At 39.8% G+C, this 22,729-nt stretch overlaps 2 protein-coding genes and 1 non-coding gene across 4 annotated transcripts in view; all 3 read right to left on the bottom strand.

Moving 5' to 3' along the window:
• Positions 1 to 580: 580 nt before the first annotated feature.
• Positions 581 to 22,729, bottom strand: part of LOC141430722 (serine-enriched protein) — a 41,643-nt gene continuing 19,494 nt past the window's right edge. Inside the window, exons 1-9 of one of the 2 annotated variants that reach the window (XM_074091598.1) lie at positions 11,901 to 12,108; positions 10,847 to 11,009; positions 7,149 to 7,282; positions 5,876 to 6,035; positions 5,174 to 5,306; positions 4,167 to 4,244; positions 3,484 to 3,601; positions 1,894 to 2,096; positions 581 to 1,087 (exon numbers count right to left, since the gene is read on the bottom strand). In XM_074091598.1, coding sequence (XP_073947699.1) covers positions 799 to 1,087; positions 1,894 to 2,096; positions 3,484 to 3,601; positions 4,167 to 4,244; positions 5,174 to 5,306; positions 5,876 to 6,035; positions 7,149 to 7,282; positions 10,847 to 10,979 — 1,248 coding nt within the window. In that variant the 5' untranslated portion in view covers positions 10,980 to 11,009; positions 11,901 to 12,108 and the 3' untranslated portion in view covers positions 581 to 798. Of the gene's footprint in view, positions 1,088 to 1,893; positions 2,097 to 3,483; positions 3,602 to 4,166; positions 4,245 to 5,173; positions 5,307 to 5,875; positions 6,036 to 7,148; positions 7,283 to 10,846; positions 11,010 to 11,900; positions 12,109 to 22,729 lie in introns of those variants that run through there. The other variant, XM_074091599.1, reaches the window with a different exon arrangement.
• SmE (Small ribonucleoprotein particle protein SmE) lies at positions 9,703 to 10,266 on the bottom strand. Its single transcript, XM_074090616.1, has one exon. The coding sequence runs from the start codon at positions 10,155 to 10,157 to the stop codon at positions 9,870 to 9,872; it is 288 nt and encodes a 95-aa protein (XP_073946717.1). The 5' UTR covers positions 10,158 to 10,266; the 3' UTR covers positions 9,703 to 9,869.
• Positions 10,726 to 10,797, bottom strand: TRNAG-UCC (transfer RNA glycine (anticodon UCC)). Its single transcript has one exon. It is a non-coding gene; the product is annotated as a tRNA-Gly (tRNA).

Raw genomic sequence — 22,729 nt, 5'->3', positions numbered from 1 at the left:
ATAAATTCGTAAGATGATGACATACATAGAACTTTTAACTAACTGTCGAAATATGAAGCGAAATTTTAGCATTTCGAGATTACATAAGTCATACCAAGGACCAGTCATACATACGTAAAGAAAAAGACTGGTTGTGGTTTTGACATCATTCTACGTCGTGGATGCCTTTAGAAGGTGAGTGTAGCGTTTCTTGCAAGGCCAGCAATGCAACAGCAGTGCCAATGGTGCTATACAGGTGTCCTTGGGCGGAGATCAGCTTTGACTTACCAATTACCACCAGATGAATCGCATGCCTGTTATCGGATTTAGTTTGAATGAAATTGTCTGTTCATTTTTAAAAACGCTTAATTTGATTGAGATAAGAGAGCGTTCGTTTTTTATCAATTTTTGTGTAATTAAGTGTATTAATTAATTTATTTTTTTACTGTTTTAATTTTATCGTTACTTATAATATTTGTTTTGTAATATTTGTTTTATGAAGAGAGCGTTGGATTTATGATATTAAATTAAAATATTATATTAAAATATTCGTCGTTCGTTACTGGTTTTATAATTCCTACTAGAAATAAAATATCACATAAAAAAAATTTTTTTTTTTTTATTGCGACTTAAATTAATTGGAAGCACAAATTCATACGCACTATACCTATGCTCAAATATTTAACACCTTATTTGTAAAGGATCAGTTAATACAACATCAAACTGCAGGTTGCGGCAACTGTTAAAGTGCGGACATGTGCGGGTTAAAACCCGACCGCACGCCACGCTTGCACGCGCCATCCAACGCGTGTCAACTAATCAGTCCCATATAATTATGGTCAGGTGCAGATAGAAACATGCGTCGCGTTTTAATAGTATGTTTTGTTTATGCTTGTCAGTTGGCGTATGTGAAGAGCTCGTAGTCGCGCACAGTGAAGTTGTAGTCGGGCGCCAAGGAGCCGGCGGCGGCGGCGGCGCTGGCGGCGCGGCGGCAGCGGCGGCGGCGTCGGGCGCGCCGTACGAGTGGAGGTTGCTGTAGCTGTCACTGTTGCAGTTGCAGTTACTGGACAGCAGCAGGTCTGCGCCCGCGCCGAAGATTGGCCCACAGCTGGAAGTAACAGTTGTTAATGATCGGTCACTCGCACTGTAGTTTTAGAGCCCAAGAGCTTCAAGAGCTCAAGTATAGTTCATATGGACCTCTGTAAAGTAACGCTGTAAAAAAAAGTTCTTGTAAATGCTATGAATGAAATCAAATTACTTACGGCCTTGCACTGGGCATACACTATGGCTATGTATATTCCGATAGTTCCGCAATCTATAGCGTGCCCCACGGCTGTGCTACATGGAGGGAAAGTATCTTACATATTCTAAATAGAAAATTTTACTGAAAGAATAAATGTTGAAAATAGCCTGAATGGCTTCGAGAAAACTATGGTACGGCCGTGCGTTTGTTTTTGTTTTGCTCGACTTGGCGGGGGCACTGCCGTGCCCCCAGATTCAAAATAAAGTTTTCTTTGAGCAAAATTTTCTATATGCAATATTTAAGATACTTTTTTCCATGTTTTTATACTCCCAGGATGTTGTCCTATCCTATCGGATGACTTTACAAGTAGTTTGAAAACCGACAAGTTCAATAAAAAGTCTTAAACTTGACTAAGCTTAGTAAATAGTTATCTCACCGACACACACACAGTACAGTACAAATGGTAACATCATCATCAGGCCTACGCATCTGTTTCAGACGAATTTTGGCGTGTTGCCTGTGCACAACGTCTTTGGTGGCTGACTAGACCGATGCGAGAGCGACATGGTGCAAATGGTAACATACGGTTACAATATTTAGTTCTGCTATTCGATACTAGATGACGCTACGGGTCGCTACAAACTTCAACCACTGTATTGTCGACTACTGACTCGGGATGGTAGCACAACGCTAAGGCCTTCTTGAGCAGCGGGTACTTCTGCGGCGGCGGCGGCGGCGAGTGCGGGGAGTGGGGGGAGGGCTGCGGCGCGGGCAGCGAGAACAGGAAGGCGCGCTCGGCCGGCACGTACCCGCCCGCGCCCCCGCCGCTCCAGCCCGCCTCCGAGAACCCGCCCAGCACCTCGCCGCGGGGCAGCTGCAACCACACATTACGCTACACTAGCCTGTACCCGCAAACCATTACGCCCAGTTTAGACTTACAGGAAAAGTGCAATGAGGGCTAGGCTCATTGACATGGACATTGGTGTTAGTATGTTGTATGTGTATATGACTAAATGAGCCAATTTATGGCAAGTAAGACCGTAACGTCAAACAGACCTCAATATACCCTCTATGATATTTCGCCTGTCAATTAGCCCTCATTGCGAGGCTGCAAGAAACGAGTTGGAAGTCAAATCGAGTGCCAATGTAAGGGTATTGCAACTTGCACAGTTTTCTCGCAAGTCTAAACTAGACTTTAACCCCCTATTCATAAAACTTAACAAACCTATGTTAACTAACAAATGCTTTGTCCCTTTCTAACAAATACAAATGTCGAAAGTGACAGATAAGGACAAACGAATTTTAGCGGCATTTTAACTAAAAATAGGTTTGATTGTCTTTTATGAATAAGGGGTAAATCTTTTAACGCTGAAAGCGGGGCAATCGATTTATATTCGACAATGACGACCTTCATATAAACTTTCATCCCCTATTTCACCCTCACACAGGAAAAATTATAAAAAACGCGCGAACAAATACCGACTTATTTTTTATTAAGTTCCTAAATGCCAAGTCTCATGGTTTTATCTTCGACAGCGACAAACTTACATCCCCTATTTCAACCCCTTAAAGCTCTTTTTCGCGATAAAAGATAGCCTATGTTCTTTCCAAGGTCTATTCTATCTCTGTATCAAATTTCATCTAAATCGGTTTAGCGGTTTCGGCGTGAAAGCGTAACAGACAGACATACAGACAGACAGATAGACAGAGTTACTTTCGCATTTATAATATTATTATTAATATTTATAATTATAATTATAATATTATAAAAAATTATAAATTATAAAATTATAAAATTATAATTATAATATTATAATTATAATTATAAGTATATAAAGTATGGATTAGTATGGAAGTATGGATTAGAATAATTTTGTGACTATTTGCAATATCTGAAATTAATTATGGCAAATATGCGTTCCGGGGCAATGAATGTCTGTGTTTTGAGACAGTTTTGTCTTTCGGAAACCTTTGTCCTCCCTTTTTTCCGAACAAAACGGGGACTATGCAACACTGTGGCATGCTCGATATTTTTATGGTACGGTTTTAAGATGTATTAAATATGATTTTAATCTAAACTTTGTTTTCACGCCCGTAATAACAGACTTTGAAAGCCATACTTAAAAACCTCACGCAACAGTGCGCCATCTAGTGAGACAAAAAACGATAGCCCTCGTTCGTATCGATTTCTCTTGATCAATTAAAATCGCCTCGTGAGAACCCCGCGTTAGATGGAACAGAAAGGAGTGAGTAGTAATGACCAGCACGAGCAGCAGCACGGGCGCGATGTTGTCGCAGTGCTTGTGGAAGGCGCTGGCGGCGAACCCGTGCGACGACGCGCGGAACACCAGCCGCCACGACTGCTTGCCGCGCCCCACCCTACGGACACACAAGTACCAACAACATGGGTGATACTAAGATTGGTTTTTTGGAATCTTTTTGTATTTTTTATTTCAATTCCAAATTTTTACTTTTACGGTCATCCCGTAAAACCTAAATTGAAAATACAAACTGAAATATAGATGCACAGAAAAACCAGAAAAATAAGACCAGCACTGGGAATCGAACCCAGGTCCTCGGTATTCCGTACCGCGTGCTATACCGCTACACCACTGCTGGTCAACGGTACAGACACGAATTTCCCCTATCCACCTCATATCTCAGCTTGTTTGTTTCTTATTAAGCAGACTTAGGGTTCCAATGGAGTGCCGAAAGTTTCTCCATGAGGGCTACGGTATAGATGTCGCTAGCGTCGCTGCTTAAGTGGCTAAGTAGACTGGCCGAGGATCGTGCTCAGTGGCGTGCAACTGGAGAGGCCTATGTCCAGCAGTGGACTAAGATAGGCCGATGATGATGATGAGTGTAGGTCATAAGCAATAAATGTAACTATGAAACACGGTATCTAGAATTAATAAAATACATCGCCCGTCCTATTGGTCCATACCAGTTGTTGATGACGGCCTGGTACGCGCTCTTGTCTGCCTGCAGTATGCTGGACCCCGCGAACATGTTCACCGCCAGTCTGGGAACAGAGCTCGAGCATGATTATGGCAGTTTTCCTTTTTAAATGCGAATAAACACGCATTTTGCTCTCTATTTTTCATCACACTTGCTTGTAAGGAATATTGTAGCATGAAGGCTAACTTGGTTGCAACTCCCTAATGAATAAAAACCAAGGATCTTTTTGCGTATTACGCCTAAGGGCGTAATGAATTTGATGTGTGTACTATGGGCGTGAAGTTGCTGAGTTGAGCAGTAGCCCCTCCGTCCCCTCAGCAAGGGTCTTCTACTGCATTCTGTTGCTGCCCCATAGCTGCGACAACGGCATCAAGAGTTTTTTGTAAAAATGATTATTATTTTTGTCTTACAATAGTCATTTGTGTCACAAGGGAACGAAACGATGTATTTATGGCGAGGGCGGTCCATTGAATCCAGAATGTAGCGAAGGATTCTATATAATTTTGCTCCCGAGTGGCTCATACAACTTTTCACACCGGGCATTAAGAAACTTGAAAAAAAAAACAATTCTAAATATGATTAACCCTTTGACCGCCGTAAAACACGACAGCTGAAAAAAGTGCCATAGTGGCCATGTCGTTATTTCGTGGCGCATATGGAACGATTTTCAGAAAAAAAAATTTTAAAGAGCAACCAGCATACAAAATGTCGTGGTTATACAATTATCAACTTCAAAAAATTACATTTACATTTGCAAACACTTAAACACTTAGAATAAACTTGAACAGAAATGTTGCACTTTGCTCCTTCTCGTCAGGGAGGAAAAGTTACTTTTCTGTATGAGAGGTGTGAAAATATATAATTTTACTCACAAATGTGATGACAAACATTGCATGTCGAACGAGCGATATGGAATTACGAACATCGACTCATTAAAGCCTTCAATCTTCGACTTGAGGCTTGTAATAGAGTCGTTCGTAATTCGTTATTTACCTGGGTCTCGTGCGGCTGTCATCGCGCGCGGCGGCGTGCGGCGCGGTGAGGGCGGCGCGCCGGTAGCGCTCCAGAGACAGCTCCATGGGCACGGCGCCCGTCGGCTCCACCTCCTCCGCGAACACGCAACTGTCTGCAACACAACTCAATCAGAACAAGATAGAAACAGTGACACGGTTGAATACAAAAAGTGTTTTTGATGCTCTCATCACTTTACCAACTTAGTTTGCTCCATACTAGAGAGTAGAGAGGTTTGATTTACAGATTTTGCGCAATCTAGATACGGAAAAAAATAACTAACATTACCTATGAAAAATGTCCTGTCGCTAGTCAGTGTCGCCATCTTGTGAAAGAAGGAAATGATTGGGATCCTGGCTTTTCGTCGAAAATATTTTTCCCTACATAGCTGTATAGGTATGCAAGTGAAGTGGCAATGGGCGGTCCACATCACTCAAAGAATAGATAACCGTTGGGGGAGAAAAGTTCTCGAGTGGCGACCGCGAACCAGAAGACGAAGCGTTGGCAGGCCTCCCACCTAGGTGCTCTGACGACATCGTGAGAATGGCGGGCAACCGGTGGACGCAAGTGGCGAATTGTCGTTCATTGTGGCGTTCTAAGGGGGAGGCCTTTGTTCAGCAGTGGACGTCTTCTGGCTGGTGATGATGATGATATTTTTTCCCAAATAATTAATTTGACGCTCACCTATCAGCAGCAGCCGCACGTGCGTCATGAGCGGCGCGAGGTGCAGGCAGACGCGCGCGCGCTCCTCCTCGGTCCAGTGCGCGCACGGCTGCGTGACGCCGGCGCGCTGTTTGGCCCACGCCAGGGCGCATCGCCACACTTCTTCCTCCTCCAAGCACAACTGGCGATTACCACAAAACAAGGTATAAGCGTAGGACGTAGGACGTTCAACGAGATGGACGGATGACCTGGTCTAAGCGCGAATTTACGGTGGATGCAAACGAAGCAACTGGACGTCGAGGAGGTCTGTGTCCAACATAGGCGTCGTACGGCTATGATGGTGATCATGATGAGGTTTAAGGAAAGCGTGATTACAGGTTGTTAGTTGGCAGTCATACACGCTGCCGAATACAAATTAAGAAGGATTGTCCAAAAAATAATTTGACGAGGTCACAATTCTCAACAAATTTGTTGCACGTAGCTATCGTAAAGCCGTTGGTGAGCAAAGTAATTGTTTAGTTCGTAATCTCAGATCATACAAACAAGGGAGATATGCCCTGATACGCTAATTGTACGAGTCCAGATGTCTCCAAATGTCTCCCACTTCTTTCACTAACACAAAAGCAATAACTGCCAATACGGCATAGGTAAGTACAGTCATATTTCCCACGCACACTTAAAACATTGCGACAATACTAGCAAAGTCACTAATAAGTACATACATACACATGCTAAAAAAGGGTGGGGCATCTTTCTGTAGCTATGGATTCCAATTACAAACATAAGTGCAACTAGAGTTTATGATGCTCAATAATCCAAATTTGGGAACACAAGCGCCTTTGCCCACTCTCACATCATCCCATTTCCCCGTTTACGACATCAACGGGAAAGTCAACGTTTACGACATCAAAGTCAAGATGGCCTACTCGCTTAAATAATTTATTTTCCAAAGCTCATCGTTGCAGTGAGCGTAGGATAGGCGCTCATGACTAGGTATGCTTGATTTTCAGCTCCTCATAAAAGTCATTTACATAAACCAGATAAAAGAATGGGGGCAAGAATTTACATTTATTTTCTTTCCATATTGTCCCGAAAAAACATCTCGCATACTAGACGGCCACAACCAGTGGCCGCAACGACCAGATAGACTTAAGAAGCGGCCAGTTGGCCGTTGCGGCAAATTACGCGACGTTCATATGGTTTCTTTTGTTAATTATAGGCCTTGCGGCCACTAGTCGTTCGTCTTGTGCGTGAGATGCTTGCCTAGATATTTTGTTTCTTTCTTGAGACTTACAAAGTCGGAGGAGATGAGTTTGATGAGCGCGTCTTTGGGCAGGTTGAGGAAGGCGTTGGTGCGCACGCAGTCGGCCGCGCGCTCGCCGATGAACGCTACGCAGCGCTCCAGGAACGACGCCGCGCTCTTGCCGCCTGTAACACACAACCGCCAACCATATAATATAGCCAAGCGTTAGAAATTCTTTCCTTCACGATAAACATTGGCAATCTTAGAGTTCGGCCTGAAAACCTCTTTGGAATACAACGCCATCTAGTGATTGCAAACGAAGTTTTGAGAGCTGAGGTACCATCAGCCAAATAAGTGGTCCATCAATTTTTGAACAAGTTCCTATCAAATGAATATGTTGCTAAAGTCGAACTTTAAAGTTGACAGACACGTCTATTGGCATTATTGTTTTATGACATGCAAACGATTATCAATCAACTTTAGGGTGGTAGACCACATATATTTGGCTGGTGGTACTTCATTTCATAGTAGGTTCTTAGACAGCACCCTCTGTTCTTGTTTAAAGTTACAATATTATCCAATAGGAATGCATTACTGGAATAATGATATTAATACCTATATCTCAATACAAATTTTTGTATCATTATTTGTGTAGATACACCATGTTCCATCTAAATCTATTCAGCAGTTATTCCGTCATTGAATAACAAACATCGAAACATATTCACAAACTTTCTCATCTTTACCACATTTAAATAGTGTTATCAAAGGTATTATTGTGTGCTGTGATTTCTAAAATCGGTCCCTTTCTGAAATACCTACTATCAAACGGACAAAAAAGCTACTTTCCTCTAGTCTTTCGTTTATTTTTGGTTGGGTTTGTTTTTCAATATATTTGGCTATTACCTACGCATACCTACTTACCTATATAATTTGATGTGTGTGTAGTAAATAAAATAGGACATTCATAGCAGAAAAAAGTTTACTTTCCAAAAGGGCTCCCAAGTTCTTGTGCGCCCAAGGGTCCCAGTCAGGTAAATATAATGAACATCTTCATTTCATAAAAATTTAACCTTTTATGCTTTTTTTTCCAGGCTTAAGTGCACCTGTGTGACTATGCCAGCCTCATTGGAAGACTCAATGGCCACATTCATCAAACACTTCTCCTGCGATGTCCAGATTATCTAGCTGCAAAGGAGTGCTTGATGAACCTGTAAATTCGTACAGCATCTTCCGATACCAGACAACTCAAAATAATATTCACTGCACCATTGAACAGGTCCAAATCACTCAAATACCTCTCACGGCTATCCTTAGTCAATACACACTCCACCAAAAAATGTACCTTAATCCTATTACAATCTGTGCACATTGGGGATTGAACAACTTTCATCATATTTAAAAATGTATTCAATGGAACATGACCTGACCACACTTGCAACGCCCACACAAGTACATATATCTCATTGTTTGTCAATTGTGTTTGTTTACTTATTTCATACAATAAAGAGTTTACATACATACATACAAATAAATCCCTGGGGAGGCTGGCACAATCAAACCAGGGCACCTGGAATATTTTGTTCTGCATTGTGTTGTACCTATCTTTTGTTTATGTATTTGACTTGCAATATATTACTGTGTTGTGTGTGTCTTTTAATTGAAACTGAAATATTGTGCTGTGACAAATGAGATTAAAGTTCGACTGCATAAAAGCAATTCAGTGCCAATTTCTAATATCTAAAATAATGTATGCCTTAAATTGCTGAATATCCATCCATTGAGAAATTGACAAAATGGCATTTGTTAGCAAGACCACCATTATATTGGTATTACTATACTATATCATTTAAGATATTATATTGAGCTAGTATACTCTTTATGGATGACAGATAAAGGCTGTGTTTCCACCAGAGATGTGCGAGGATGTGTTTTTCATAAGCAAATACAAATGCTTCATTTACCTATCCTAGCTCCGCTCAGCAGTTTCCACTAGAGCTGTGCAATGCGAGGATAGGAAAATGAAGCATTCCTATTAGTGCATGAATAACCCATTCTCACTCATCTTTGGTGGAAACGCAGCCTTATACTGAGCAGCTAAAAATCTGGCCCTCAAATATATTTTGTATGTAAAGTGGGCCAAATTCTGTACCACAGAATAAATTATCATACACAAATATATATTAGTTATGGAAAAAACACTATTCATTAGTGGCATCATTGTCAAATCCTTTTCAGGAACTACACCAGTCCACCTAAAGTAAAGGGGGTCCCATATATAACTTAATACTTATAACACTCTAACCTAACCTATGATAACCTATGTAGTCAGGAACCCCTTTGTTTTAGTCCAACCCCTAGCCTATGTGGTGTTGTGAACAAAGAAGTGTGTACTGAAGTCATGTTTTACCAATTAAAAGAGGCGATGCTTATGGCCAACGTCAATATAACTGTAACTTTCACATTCAAAATAGTTACTTCATTATTATAAATGGTAGGCAATTGTTATGAACCAAATACTGTGTAACTGCTTACAATCTTCATAAGTTTTTGAACATTAATAATTATTTACAGGCTGAGACAGAGGACAGAAATAAAAGCCAGGTTAGATATTACTTAAATTTAATAAAAATTTTGACAGCATCGTGCCACTTGCTCTTACAAGATAAAGGGTTCAGTTACTTAATACACAAAGGTACTGCGACACACTTTATACGCTAGGAATGATTGTCCTCTTCACTTGTTTGTAGCTTCGAATAACATAACCTAAAATTACACTGCAGCGTTCGGGTTGACGTTTTGGATAAGCGTAATATTATCTCCTTTCATCATTATTCTTCCGATTTGCTTCCTCTTTTTGGTCTTCATATGCACTTCTTCAGCTTCGTCCAGCACAATATTCATGTATTCGTCAAAGCCGACAATGTGACCCTCGATCCGTAGATTTACGTTTTCGTACAACCAAACTTGGACTCTGCTTCTATTTTGTAAATATCTGAAGATAAGGTTGATGGGCTGTACCATCACCTTCTGAACTTTCGGTGGGCCTTTGTATGCCATGTTTTCTTTGATATTCTCTTGCTTGTGAAATAAAATACAAGAAACACGGCGGGAATACCGGCTCCGCTTACGCTGTCAAGATGCGATTTTCGAAACGAAGCCAAAATTGGCATAGACAAACAATATGGCCGACGTAGTGTTGTGCCATGATAAACAGTTATCGGTTTTATGTGTGTTCGAGACACTTAGTAAAACGTCGAAAGCAGGCAAGGATTATGAAATAAATCGAGCTAAATATTTACTATTGTCATTTTAATTAAATGTTATTAATCTTGTTATTTTTATAAAATTCCAATTATTATAGAACTTATCTATGCTCAACGTAAGTCGATAACATCTTCTAGGTATTCATAATTTATTTTGTCTTATAAATAGGTATATTAGAATCGCCAGAGAAAGCCAGCTTTTAAATGTGTTAGAAAAAATGCATTATACAGTCAACGTCTTAATTATCTAAGCAGACAACAGTTACTCATTCAGTTTCACAATATATAGAATTAGTACAAAATCCTAATAAAAAATCCACTAACAACTCAAAATTTCACGCGTTGTTTCACAGCAAAAAGTGTGCGATGGCCGGGAATCGAACCCGGATCAACTGCTTGGAAGGCAACTATGCTGACCATTACACCACCATCGCAACTTGTCAGCCAGTCGAAATTTAATGTCAAAATCAAAATTGATATTACCTGGCCGATCCTGAATGTCCATTGCGGCTGCAAGCAAGGTGCAAGCGCTTTCCACACTCAAAGTGGAAGTTACGTGGTCCTCACACGCTGCTCGAAGGTCTTCCACGCCCATATCCGCCGCCAAGGTCATCATTTCAAAAACTCCTGAATCTTGAAGTAACAGCTGAGAATAAGAACAGAAAAAACCACTGATAATGATGATTATTTTGAAGCCAATTATCGTAGTAATTTGCTCCTTAGGCTTAAGCGCCATCTATGTGAAAATAAGAGAAACATTATGTACATTGGCTATGGAGCTATCAAGCTCTTTCAATAGTTCCATTGGCAAAGTACAGATGTCGCATAAAACACTTCTTCATAACAGTGGATCTCTCTATTTCGCTCAGATAACGAAATAAATACTTAGATATAACTTTTACCTATATAATAAAATTTACCATCCTTTACAAAGGCATAAAAAATTACCTGGGTACCTTGGCAAGTGGCAGGACTTATTATGAGCTTCACTGTGTGGATTGTGCGAGTTTTCCTTTGTTTTCAAACAGAAAAAGCGACTAAAAAAGGGAACTAATATTTTTCAAATAAAACACACACACACACAAACATCACGCCTGTATTCCCAAATGGGGTAGACAGAGCACACGAAACGTTACCGTCAAGTAAAAGAAAACGTTTATAATGAACTACAATATTACTTTATTTCGTCGCTGCCAAAAAATGTTACACTGGCCGGTTATTCACGGCACTACCATCAAATTGCCTTACAAACGCGGTTTAAGAAAACGTTTATCAACTACATTAAAAATGTTACAATAGCGGCACTACCATCAAATTGCGAAGAAACGAGCGCCCGCTATAATTTTTTCCTCTTTTGTTTCAGGCTAAAAAGCGATTTATTTATCTGATTGAACAGTAGCACTATGAATAGAAGTTATTTATTATTCATAGATAGTCTATCTACTTAGATAAAAAACATGGTAACACAGCAGCGCCATCTGATGTGCGATAGAATCACTATTAGTTCTAAGTTTTCGAGCCCTGCTTCTCTTCTCACCTTGCCCGTGTAAACGTATTGTATGAAGAGCCGAAAGGTGTCGGGCTGCACGTGGGGTAAACGAATGACGGCGGGTGCACCCTGGGGCGCCGCGCAGCCCGGGGGCGCCACCGCGAAACCCGGGGGCGCCCCTGCCGCCCCGGGGGGCGCCACCACGGCACCGGGAATGCGGCATAACTCGCCGCGCTTCGTGTTTTGGAAACTTGCGCACCTGAAAAAAAGATTTCTTAAAACACGAGGTACTAATGCTGAACGCGATAAAACATCGTTTCAGTATTTCAGATATGCTTAGGACATTCTCGTAATTAATTATAATAAATATTTTTATGACCAGTAAAAAATTGGAAGTTAGAACAGATTGTGAAGCTGTGTCTTTGCACACCGCGTTTTTAAAACGCGTCGCCGACGGCGTTTGTATCGGTACAAACGCGAACGCACGCGAGTTGTAGGTATGGCCAAGGACCTTGTAGGTATGGCTGATCTATGGATAAACGCGCTGCCAACATCGAAGGCTTGCTTTAAAAAAAACAAGATATATGCAAAGGCTCTTTACAGTCGGTTGGAGATAGTTTAGAAACTATTTTTAATTTTTACCGAATTCACAAGATATAGATGGATTCCATAGTTTTCGGAGGAACGCTTTTTGGAATCACATAACTAGAAAATAATATCCGGGCATCGTTCGTTACAAATCTAAAGAGCTCAAATTAAATTTTCAACTACATAGTCGAAAACATCCTCTACCAGTGCCTACAGCTTTTCTTAAGATCAAGATTGCCCCGGTCCAAGAAGTTTGAAAGTTTTGAGACTTCGAATACCTGCGCTGCAGCCGAGTCATCCACGTTAATGCTCGATTGTCACCTGCCGAGAAATTTACTAATTTACTGCCAAACTTCCATCCTGTCATGTATTTTAGTGCTAAGAGACTTACGGAATGCGCGGAATTCGGCGGCTGCATCGCAGTTACGTAATTAGAATACTTACCGACAACTTATTATGAGGAAGCGGTTGAAATATACAGGATAATATCATAAAAATAGATTCTGGAGTATTTCAGGTATGTTCAAACGAATCCAGTTTCAGTTTCGATCCTAACTACTTTCGACAGAATTTGAACATTAATGAATAGCCCATGCTGAAGTCAAGTATAATGAACTAAAATAATTTCCTTGCTCACCCGCGACTTTAGGAAATTATTTTAGTTCATTGATATGGACCTCCGCAAAGTAACGCCTGATTCAATAAATTATTCAAGTGTAATGGCTTTTTTTTATCGATTTAGTTTTTGGAAATATTTCAAAATGGTGGAGCCATGGGGGATGAAATACAGATTCGTGAGGCCTACAGTTCGCTAAGCCATTCATACGTAGAACAGACGTCAAAAATATGGTCAACGATTAACATTGTCTGTTTTTACTTTCGAAATAGTAATCGCGTGAACCGAAGAGACACCACCACAGTTTGCTTGGCTCTTTGTTGGGGAATTAGGAATAAACGAAGTGAAAAACGAAGTCAGGCCCCATTCAACTACTAATTGGTCTAAAGTAGCAAGTAGCCAAGTGGAAAGCTACAGTACAAGTTAGGTAGCGGGAGCGCTTCGCTAAAATCTATTAAAGTTGTAGCGGCACTTGATGGGCAATCAGTTACTGATGAGTGCCGCCAGGGGGCGCGGGGGTTGCTCTACTAGCCCGGCTCACACAATATATTGTTATAACTGGACTGATTCAAACTAGCCCGAAGTTTCCCTCTTTGAAGTTATACCTCCTTTGAGTTGCAGGTCGGTCTACATCTAAAAATACATGAATGGGTTTCCTAATTTTCATCCTGTGCCGCTGTCACAAATTGAGAGTACTTCAAGACGTTCTAAATCTCACAGCCGACTGTGACTGTGAAATAGTTAATCAATGATAAATGAACTAATCAGTTTCACTGCATTAGTTAATCTCTATTTGCTGTAAAGTAAATCCATTGAAATGAGTCGCTCACCGGCGCTGGCGCCGCCCCGCGCGTGTTCCACCAAATTGTTTCACTCCAAATTCAATCACGACGCTTACACGCTCAGGAAAAGCTAATCCGTTTGATTACAGCAGGCTGATGCAATGATAGACTGGTAACATCGCATAATAAAGGAATGGTAGAGCTATTTTAGGGTCCTTTGGAGTCTTTAGGCGGGGTTTTAGGGGGTCGGGATGTAAAAAAGGGAATGTCATTAACAATGAAAATTAAATATTTTTCTTGTAACTAAAGTAGGTACGTAGGGCCCCCGTGTGGTCATTTTAAAGAAGGCCAGTACTGAATGTTAATCTGTAATATCAGAAGCTGCATTCACTAATATGGTTACCTAAGCATGTTCTACGGTTTCGTAGGAAAAATGACAAGACTTCTTTTTTATAATATTATGTGTGTATGTTTCTTTAATACTTAACTAAAACAGTTGATTTATCTTTAATTTATTAATAATGCATAATGTTTATAATGAACACTTAATACATGTACAGGAGGCCCTTGCTTTAGGGAACTTTAAATAAGTAGGTACCTATTGACAGATATTGCCGTTAAGTAGGCCAATGCAATTATGATCATCAAACGTTTGCCAAACAGCGCAATAATCTCAAATAGACTTGATTAGCCCAAAATCTACTTAAAAACAAAATGTTTATAGAAACAAAGTTGTTGAGAGACCCCCAATGAGATTAGGAGGGTCTCTGGACTCTCCGATCGGGATTGTGGGAAGTAATTAATTTATTGGCAAATTATCGCACAATCGCGGGTAGTCGCACATTCAAGGCATTTAATCACCCGACGGCGTGATTAATTTAAGTCTGTGGCTGTGCCCTGATCCTGTGTCGTGAATTTTTGCGTGATATCATCAATCTTGGTTGGCTCGCGGAGACACGGCGGCGGCAAAGAATCTGCTGCGGAGAAGCGTCTTCTCGAGTGAGCAAAGAAGGGAAAAGCCAATATTTAATTTTATTTACATTCAGGATTTTCCCCTGTAATTTGCTCTAGCATATATTATAATAATCAGAAGCTTGTAATATTTATACCATCGTATGGAGCGTAAATATACATATTTTTGTAAAGAATAAAATTACATTTTAATTTAATTGTTATGCTTAATTATAAAATTTCGCCTAACCACCGCTCAAAAGCTGGTTCATGATGAATTTATCGGAATAACTAATTATCATAAGCGCGAAACAATAGCCCTGTACAAACACTCCTTCCTAGCATGCTCTTATTACCGTGGTTTCCAAGCACCCGCCCCTATCAGGTCCCTGTGGAGTGAGCAGGTCGGATATTGTTGCTGGTCGGATAAAGGTTTCCGTGCTAGCACCTCTGGTAATTTGATATTAATCTCATCTCGATGTTGTCGTCGCCAGATGTTACTAATGGAGGCTGTTGGAGCAAAAACCTCTTTTTTGTCAAGACGCTGAAAGGTAGGAAAATGCTGCGTCAACTTACCAACTCATGCTCTCGACTTGTGAATGTGACAGGAAAGGGAAAAGATTCCACAAAAACCGCGGGGTGGTTCTTATAAATCGTGTCATAAACGTGGCATAATTAACAATCTAGAAATAAGATACGTTGAGTATGGCTATTTACAGAAAACTACCTGTTTTTCTTTTCTGTTCTTTTATTTTTACTGGACTACGCTTATATCGCGTGCGACTTTTCAGATATGAGCCGAGACTACGACTAAAAACAGTTCCAGATAATTAATAAATTAACTGGGACTATGTGTGTATTTCATCTGTTGACCGTGTCAAATTTATCTAAAGCGCCAACGTCTAAAGAAGATTAAAAATACAAACCTTATTCATGTATTCCTTATTTATAACTATGTTATTAAGAAAAACTTACATGGTATCAAAGTTTTTCGAAAATTTGGTTTGGACCAAAGCTCCCGAATTCACTATTGTCGAGTCTTGCCTCTAGTCAAGTCTTGTCAAGAATCTATGGAACAAGCATTAATATTCTTCGAGCCTTCGACACGTGTCTGAGACAGCTGATAATTGCCCGGCTTCTCGGACACCTTCGTAGATCTATAACGACGTACATCCCAAACAACCGTGACTGGTCATACGTCCTTTTGGAGGGCGAGGAATTCAGCCCTACTGGTTTTTTTTTCCTGCGGACACTGATCAGCACCGTAATTGAATTAGCTGTCGTGTGAAGCTAATTACGGGATTTCTGCGCCGCATGCCGTTGAATTGAGTGACATGGCCGAATTAAATGGGATTACACGATAAAACCAAGAAAACGTTTCGTAGACCTGCACTCTTTTTGATAAAGTAGAGGTAGGTACTCGTAGTAAGTTTCTGTTTACATAAAACGAATGTCAAAATGTTAAAGTTGACAAGAAATGGGTCTAAGTATGAGGGTTTTACGGTGTCAAAGAATTACGAAATACCTCACGAGGAGTTTCAGGAAAAAAACACGCAATATTGCCGTGGACATGCAAATTCGTCGATAATAGTCGAGAATAGGTTTGCACATGGAATGTAGTGGAACCATAAGACGAAAACAGAATCCTTTTATTGTAAGAGACGATACATGAAAAGTGCAGCTGTCTTTGTAATGTACAACGTAAGCAGAGCAAACGCAATCAGTAATTCTGAATCAATCCTAGACCAAAGCCGTAATACGAAAGCAATGTTTGTGTGTTCGAATCAAATTGTGTAGGTAAGTAGAATTTCATCAACTTTCAGAGACCGAATTGACTCGATGAAACTTGGTACGGATGTTTATTTTGTATGGCAAGCTAACTTTTTTAACTTACGAAAATTTACTCTTCAATCTGAATATTTTTAATGACAATTACACGAATTCTCTGTAGTAGAGTAATAGCCAAACAAACACAACGAAAAACAGGATTTATTTGTATCTATATCGTGGTATTTTTGGTGTTTTAAAAGGGTTTGTTAATAAATTAATTGTTCAGTTCGCGTGACTGTGCTTAATTCGATTATTCCTAATGATTGAATAACATAGATAGTTTAAAATGTATAATGTAGCCTGGGGTAGGCATTCTCCGGACTTCAACTACATTTTGACAATTGATAAATTCGCATCATAATCATAATAAGTAAAAGTTACAGAATTTCAAAAGTTAAGTTAGCTTGATTACACATTAACTGAGTTCTAAATGATTCAACTCCGTACAGTCAGCTGTCGATGGTGTGATACGCCGTTAATTACGTGTTTCTGAGCCAAGTGTACCGACAAGGTAATGATGTGGCCTGGCGTGACAGGCACAGGCGATCTAACTTTTAATAGCATGCTGGCTGCAGGCTTTGTTACAGAAGTAGAATCTTAAATACAGTATGGTTCAGTCAGTCAGGCTGTGTGGATTTAAAGTGAAAAAAAGAGAATGTAGTAAAGGGACGCACTACTCTAGCTGGACCGATTAGCTTGCCAACGATCGCAATTGTGACCACAATTTCTATTTGTGAAACGGCATAAGATGAAGATGTTAAGACAATGTAGCATCAGGTATCTTACAAGATGTAGTAACAATAATTATATTTCAGATGTTGTTGAAAGATGTCATGCAGCAGCAAGAAATGAGCGTTTGTGGAGCTCTAATTGATCTACAAGCGGCTCCACTCCCTAATTAATAAAAAGAAAAAGAAGAAGAAAGTATTTTATAGATCTTTTTATGCTCCAAAACTGATGTTGACTACTTCAAAATTTTGTCATATCCACGCAATTGTAACGCTAAACTTTTTTAATTAAAATAATGATATGCAAGACATTGCTTCAGTTACAGATTATGAAATCAAGCAAACACGGTATAACAAAAAACTTACACAGACCCTACCATGTATCAATATCACTTATGGCAAGAAAGATACACGCAGCCGTGAAACTTGTTGTTTCTTCCCCTAAAATTGGTAATCGCTCAAGAACAAGTGGCTGAGTCAACTCCGTGGCATGATTGATGCGTGCTTGCGCAGCCGCCATTCCCATTTGCATCGCGATTACACTCGCCAGGGATGTAATTAATCAAGTGGGTCACATCACACGCTTTCGCCTTTGGGAAGTCTTCGCGAGATGGTAAATGATATTGGTACATTAGGGTGATTAATTTTGTCATCGCCTCTAGTTTATTTATGTTCCAGTGTTGGGCTTAAGTTTCCAATTAAAATAAGAGGGCTTGGATTATTTCTACGCAAATTCAATGCTGATTCAAATCTTACACATGTCATTAACGTACGTACATCTTCTACTTAAGGGGATCCATGCCCAATGACCTTCGATCTGAATTCCTTCGTTAATGATTTTTGTAGCTTATTATATTAACAACAACGGCTTTAAGCAATATATATAGTATCCCATATTTACTTCAAAGTTCATTGTTTTCAAGATATTTGGCATCAAAGTTGAACAATTTTAGGCCAAAACACTGGTTTTCTGGCCATAACTTTTGTGTTAATTAGTTTCATATGAAAACCCTCAACCAGTTTTTAGAGACGTCAAAGACGAACCCAAATATGTAGATTTCATATATGTTAGATCTTTCACGTCAATAGAGATACGAAATAAGTGTTTTCATTTTTTCAAAATCCGGTATACAAAAATGGAGATAAGATTGGAGAACCGATAGCCGTTTGCCTTATAATTCTATCTGTAGTGCAAAAGTAGGAGATACGATTCAAAACTTGTCAAAAAATCGATGAAAACCTCGGGTAGCCCCTTAAGAGGCTACCCAAATAACTAGACTACTACGCTCAGTGCGATTGGGAACTTCACATAGGGCAAACCTTGGCTTATCGGTGATACTTGGTAATTCGGTGATACAGTATCACTGATGCTGCTTTATTTATCTTATAAAATCGATAAATCAATGGCTGCTGTCAGTTTTGATGATCAAATCTTAATCCGGTTTTATAACGATTTAATTGCATGCTTTACTATTGTGAGCTGCAACATAAGCAATTACGCAGTATCAAGCGAATTATAATATCAACGATTTGCCAAGGTTTGCTCTACCATTGAATTGAGTTAACTATCAAGTGAAACTGGTATCAAGGTTATTTACTCAAATCATTAATCCCTTAAAGCTTGCAAAATGAAACAAACTTCAACGTTTACACGAGTAAAGCCTGCAGCTTAGAAGGCTTCTTCGTTAAATCCACTACCCAAGTGAAACTTCGATGTAAGACGAAGCACAAGCTTAAAATGCATAGTGTTATTTGAACATCAGACTCTGAGCAATGTTTTGCAAAACGATCAAATGTCTATGTAGTTAGCACATGCGCAATCATCTGTTGTAACTTTCAGTAAATATTTCGAAACGTCGCAACCGCAATCATGCAGCAACCTTTGAAAATAATGTTATAAATAAAGTTAGCAGTAACCTACCGCCAAATAGTTAGTGAATTTAAATGTACTATTGCTGAAAGTAGGTTTGTTACATTATTCATGTTAAGTTGCCTAAGCTTGTAAATTGCAACATTTTAAAACGTAAACTTTGATTTCCTGCAACGTTAATTCTGGCGTTTAATGTACGGGCTAAAAAAAACTGCACGTAAGCTACCACGACTTAAAATTGTAACGTTTTCGGACATTACTTGAGCAATGTTTTTGCAAAGTAACGTGACAAATGTACCTCTAAGTTACTTGCGCAATAGTAATTGTAACTCATTGCATGTTAAATATTTTGAAAGTTCCAACCGCAATCTTGCAGTACCTTTGAAATATAATGTTATATTATAAAGTTACAGTAACGTTACCGCCAAATAGTTAGTGAAATTTACATATGCAACTTTGCTGCAAAGTTGGTTTTGTTACATTATTCATGTTAAGTTGCCCTAGCGCTTTAAATTGCAACGTTTAAAACGTTACAACGATGGTTCTTACGTTAAATTGACGCCAGTGGATAAATAAAACGGCAATTTCAAAGAGACAGACTTCCACGTAAGCTACCACACTTAAAATTGTAACGTTTTCGAAATTACTTGAGCAATGTTTTTGCAAGTAACGTGACAAATGTACCTATAAGTTACTTGCGCAATATTATTGTAACTTTGCATGTTAAATATTTGAAAGTCCAACTGCAATCATGCAGCAACCTTTGAAATATAATGTTATATTTAAAAGTTACAGTAACCTACCGCCAAATGGTTAGTGAAATTTACATATGCAACTTTGCTGCAAAGTTAGTTTTGTTATATTGTTCATGTTAAAGTTGCCCTAAACTTAAAATTGAAACATTTAAAACATTATAACGATGATGTTCCTGCAACGTTAAATTCTGGCGTTTAATGTACGTTGTCAAAAAAACTTCCACGTAAGCTACCGCAGCTTGATTTTTTATGTTTCAGACATGCATGACTGCATTGCTACAAGAAAAGTAGCGTGATTAAATGTACCTATAAGTTACTTGTGTAATATTGTTGTAACATTGCTTGTTTAATATTGAAACTACAACCGCAATCATACAGCAACGTTTTAAATACTACCTGTTTAAAAAAAACATTTCACAACCTGTTTTAAAAAATATTTTACAAACCACCCGACACTCAGGTCTTGACATACTGAACAGAAAGGTTGAATACGCTATTTTTCTCTTAGGCCATTTTAACCTACTCAACAATAATAAGGTTGAAAATTCTACAATAACATGAAATGTACTTCTAAACTTTTTCGTAAGTACTGGTTGGCGATTTCGGGAACAAAAAGCAGGACAAAAGTATTGTTATAGATACAATTGCTATTGTATGTACCTAGGTCCAAAGTCTAAGAACTTAGTCACTAAACTCGGCCGTCTAGACAGAGCAACGATGAGGTGCGGTGCGAGGGAGAGCGGCGTGGCGTGGCCCGTGCGCGCCCCGTGCACTCCGACGTTCAGTGCGCGATGGTACTGGCTGCGAAGTGTCGGCGCGTCGCATTTTTCGTGAATATAATTTAATAATATGTTCCGATATAGGAGAGGCCAATTATATAAATGCGGTGCGGGGCGGGCGCGGCGCAGGCAGACTGTGAGCCGATTGCTTGCTAGGCGGCATCTGTGGCGGCGTTATCAAAAAGAAAAGAAAGCCACCGCCGCGCGGCAATTCGCTTTTTATTCCCGACGATCGCGACTCGGTATAAGTGTGAACTAAGGCATCGATATTAATATATTATTACTAAGTAAATATATCTACTTACAAACTAAACAAAAATTGACGACTTCATCGTAAGGTGCTTTGGGTAATTCACGTGGATTTTAGATGATTGACATGACGTTTATAATTTCGTTAATTACTCCGAGTTGGTACATTATTTAAAGTCTTAGGTATTTCTGTCGTTTCCACTAATCGATCTTAATATATATATAAAAAAAGTTTCTAAAATATGATCGATTTATGGAAATATTGGTATTTCAAAAACTAGTTACTATTTTTTTGCACAGGGGCTATTTCGGAATATAGCGGGGTTATTCTGCGTGTTTATGAAAGGTGGACTTTATTATAATTGGCTCAGGTTCATATTTCTTTTTAGGCTGAAATTCCCCATTCATTTTTTTTTTTATTTCGTTAATAATATCCAACAGTTACAGATTTTTTCAATCTCTGTATTCCGAAATAACACAAACGCAATGTGGTTCTCAAAATTTGCCGCAAAGGAATATTAATCTACATACATTATAGAACAAAGCTGGATTAGTTACACCATTTATAACTCGAGACAGCTGGACAGATTAATGATCTTTGATGTGTGGATTGTAGAGTTTGTCTCCGCCCGGAATAGCAGAATAGGGGGAGAGGAGCGAAGCCGCGGGAATATACTAGTAAGTATATAAACAATTAGAAATGCAATGTCACTTTTTATATTTTGAACTAGCTTTTACCCGCGGCTACGCTCGCGTGAACCATAAACATTTCATGAACCAAGCAATCAGCAAGCATGCTAGCAAGCATTTAGCAATCATTTAGCTAGCTTGCAAGCAAGTATGCAAGCAAGCAAGCATGCAAGCAAACATTTAAGCAAGCTTGCAAGTGAGCATGCTTCGCTCGCGTGAAACATAATCATTTCAAAGAACGCAGTATGCAAGCAACTTAATAAAGCTCATGCTACATCGTTTTGATAGCCGAAGTATCAGGTACGCTACCCTGTTCGACACACTGGAGATCTCTTTAATGTTGTTAGAGAGGGATCTATTAACAGGAACCCTACGCCACCTGTGATGTTTGATCATCTCGCGGAAGTACAGAAGGTGGCCGCGATCTAAGATGATGGTGCCCTCCCTCTCTATGTATTTCACTTAACTCTCTGAATATGCACCTTATGTTCTCCAGCTCCACTTCCAACTGCGCTAGAAGAGTCCTAAAAAGTCCGTCCGTTCTCAGGCCAGGGTCAGTTTTACTTAGGTAAGCCTGGATCGACCGGGATTCTTAGCATCCTCTGCCCCACCGTTACCATGAACGCTACTATGGCAAGGAATAGCGGGGCGACCGGGAACTGGGGGCCATCTCTTTGCGTGCGCTTATCTGGTAGGGGTTTGCCCATAATCCACCACTGGGCATGCGAGTTGGCGATTCGTAGGCACAGTTATTGCAACCGCCGATGCTGCAGCCGAATCCCGGGGCCCGGGACTTAACTGTGCCGATTTTGGCTGCGCTATATGCCGCAATCAGCCATCTGCCAAGCCCAGTCTGTCAGAACGGCAGGGTGCACCACGGGCAGGTAAGGTTGGCTTGGGGTCCATAGATGGAGGTTAGCACCACAAATAAAAAAATGTAAATCTTGAAAGTTGAAAGTTTGAATACCTCAGACAATTACCAACTAAAGTAAGCTGGGTTTTTCGGGAATCACTTCACTGGAATAACCCCTAAAGGGGA

This window comes from Choristoneura fumiferana, chromosome 8, assembly GCF_025370935.1.
Source record: "Choristoneura fumiferana chromosome 8, NRCan_CFum_1, whole genome shotgun sequence".
In the NCBI taxonomy this organism is placed as follows: domain Eukaryota; kingdom Metazoa; phylum Arthropoda; class Insecta; order Lepidoptera; family Tortricidae; genus Choristoneura; species Choristoneura fumiferana.
This window is presented reverse-complemented; position numbering and strand designations above follow the sequence as displayed.

What these genes read in the sequence shown, in the direction of transcription:
- SmE (XM_074090616.1), bottom strand. Translation starts at nt 10,157, where the DNA reads ATGGCATACAAAGGCCCACCGAAAGTTCAGAAGGTGATGGTACAGCCC.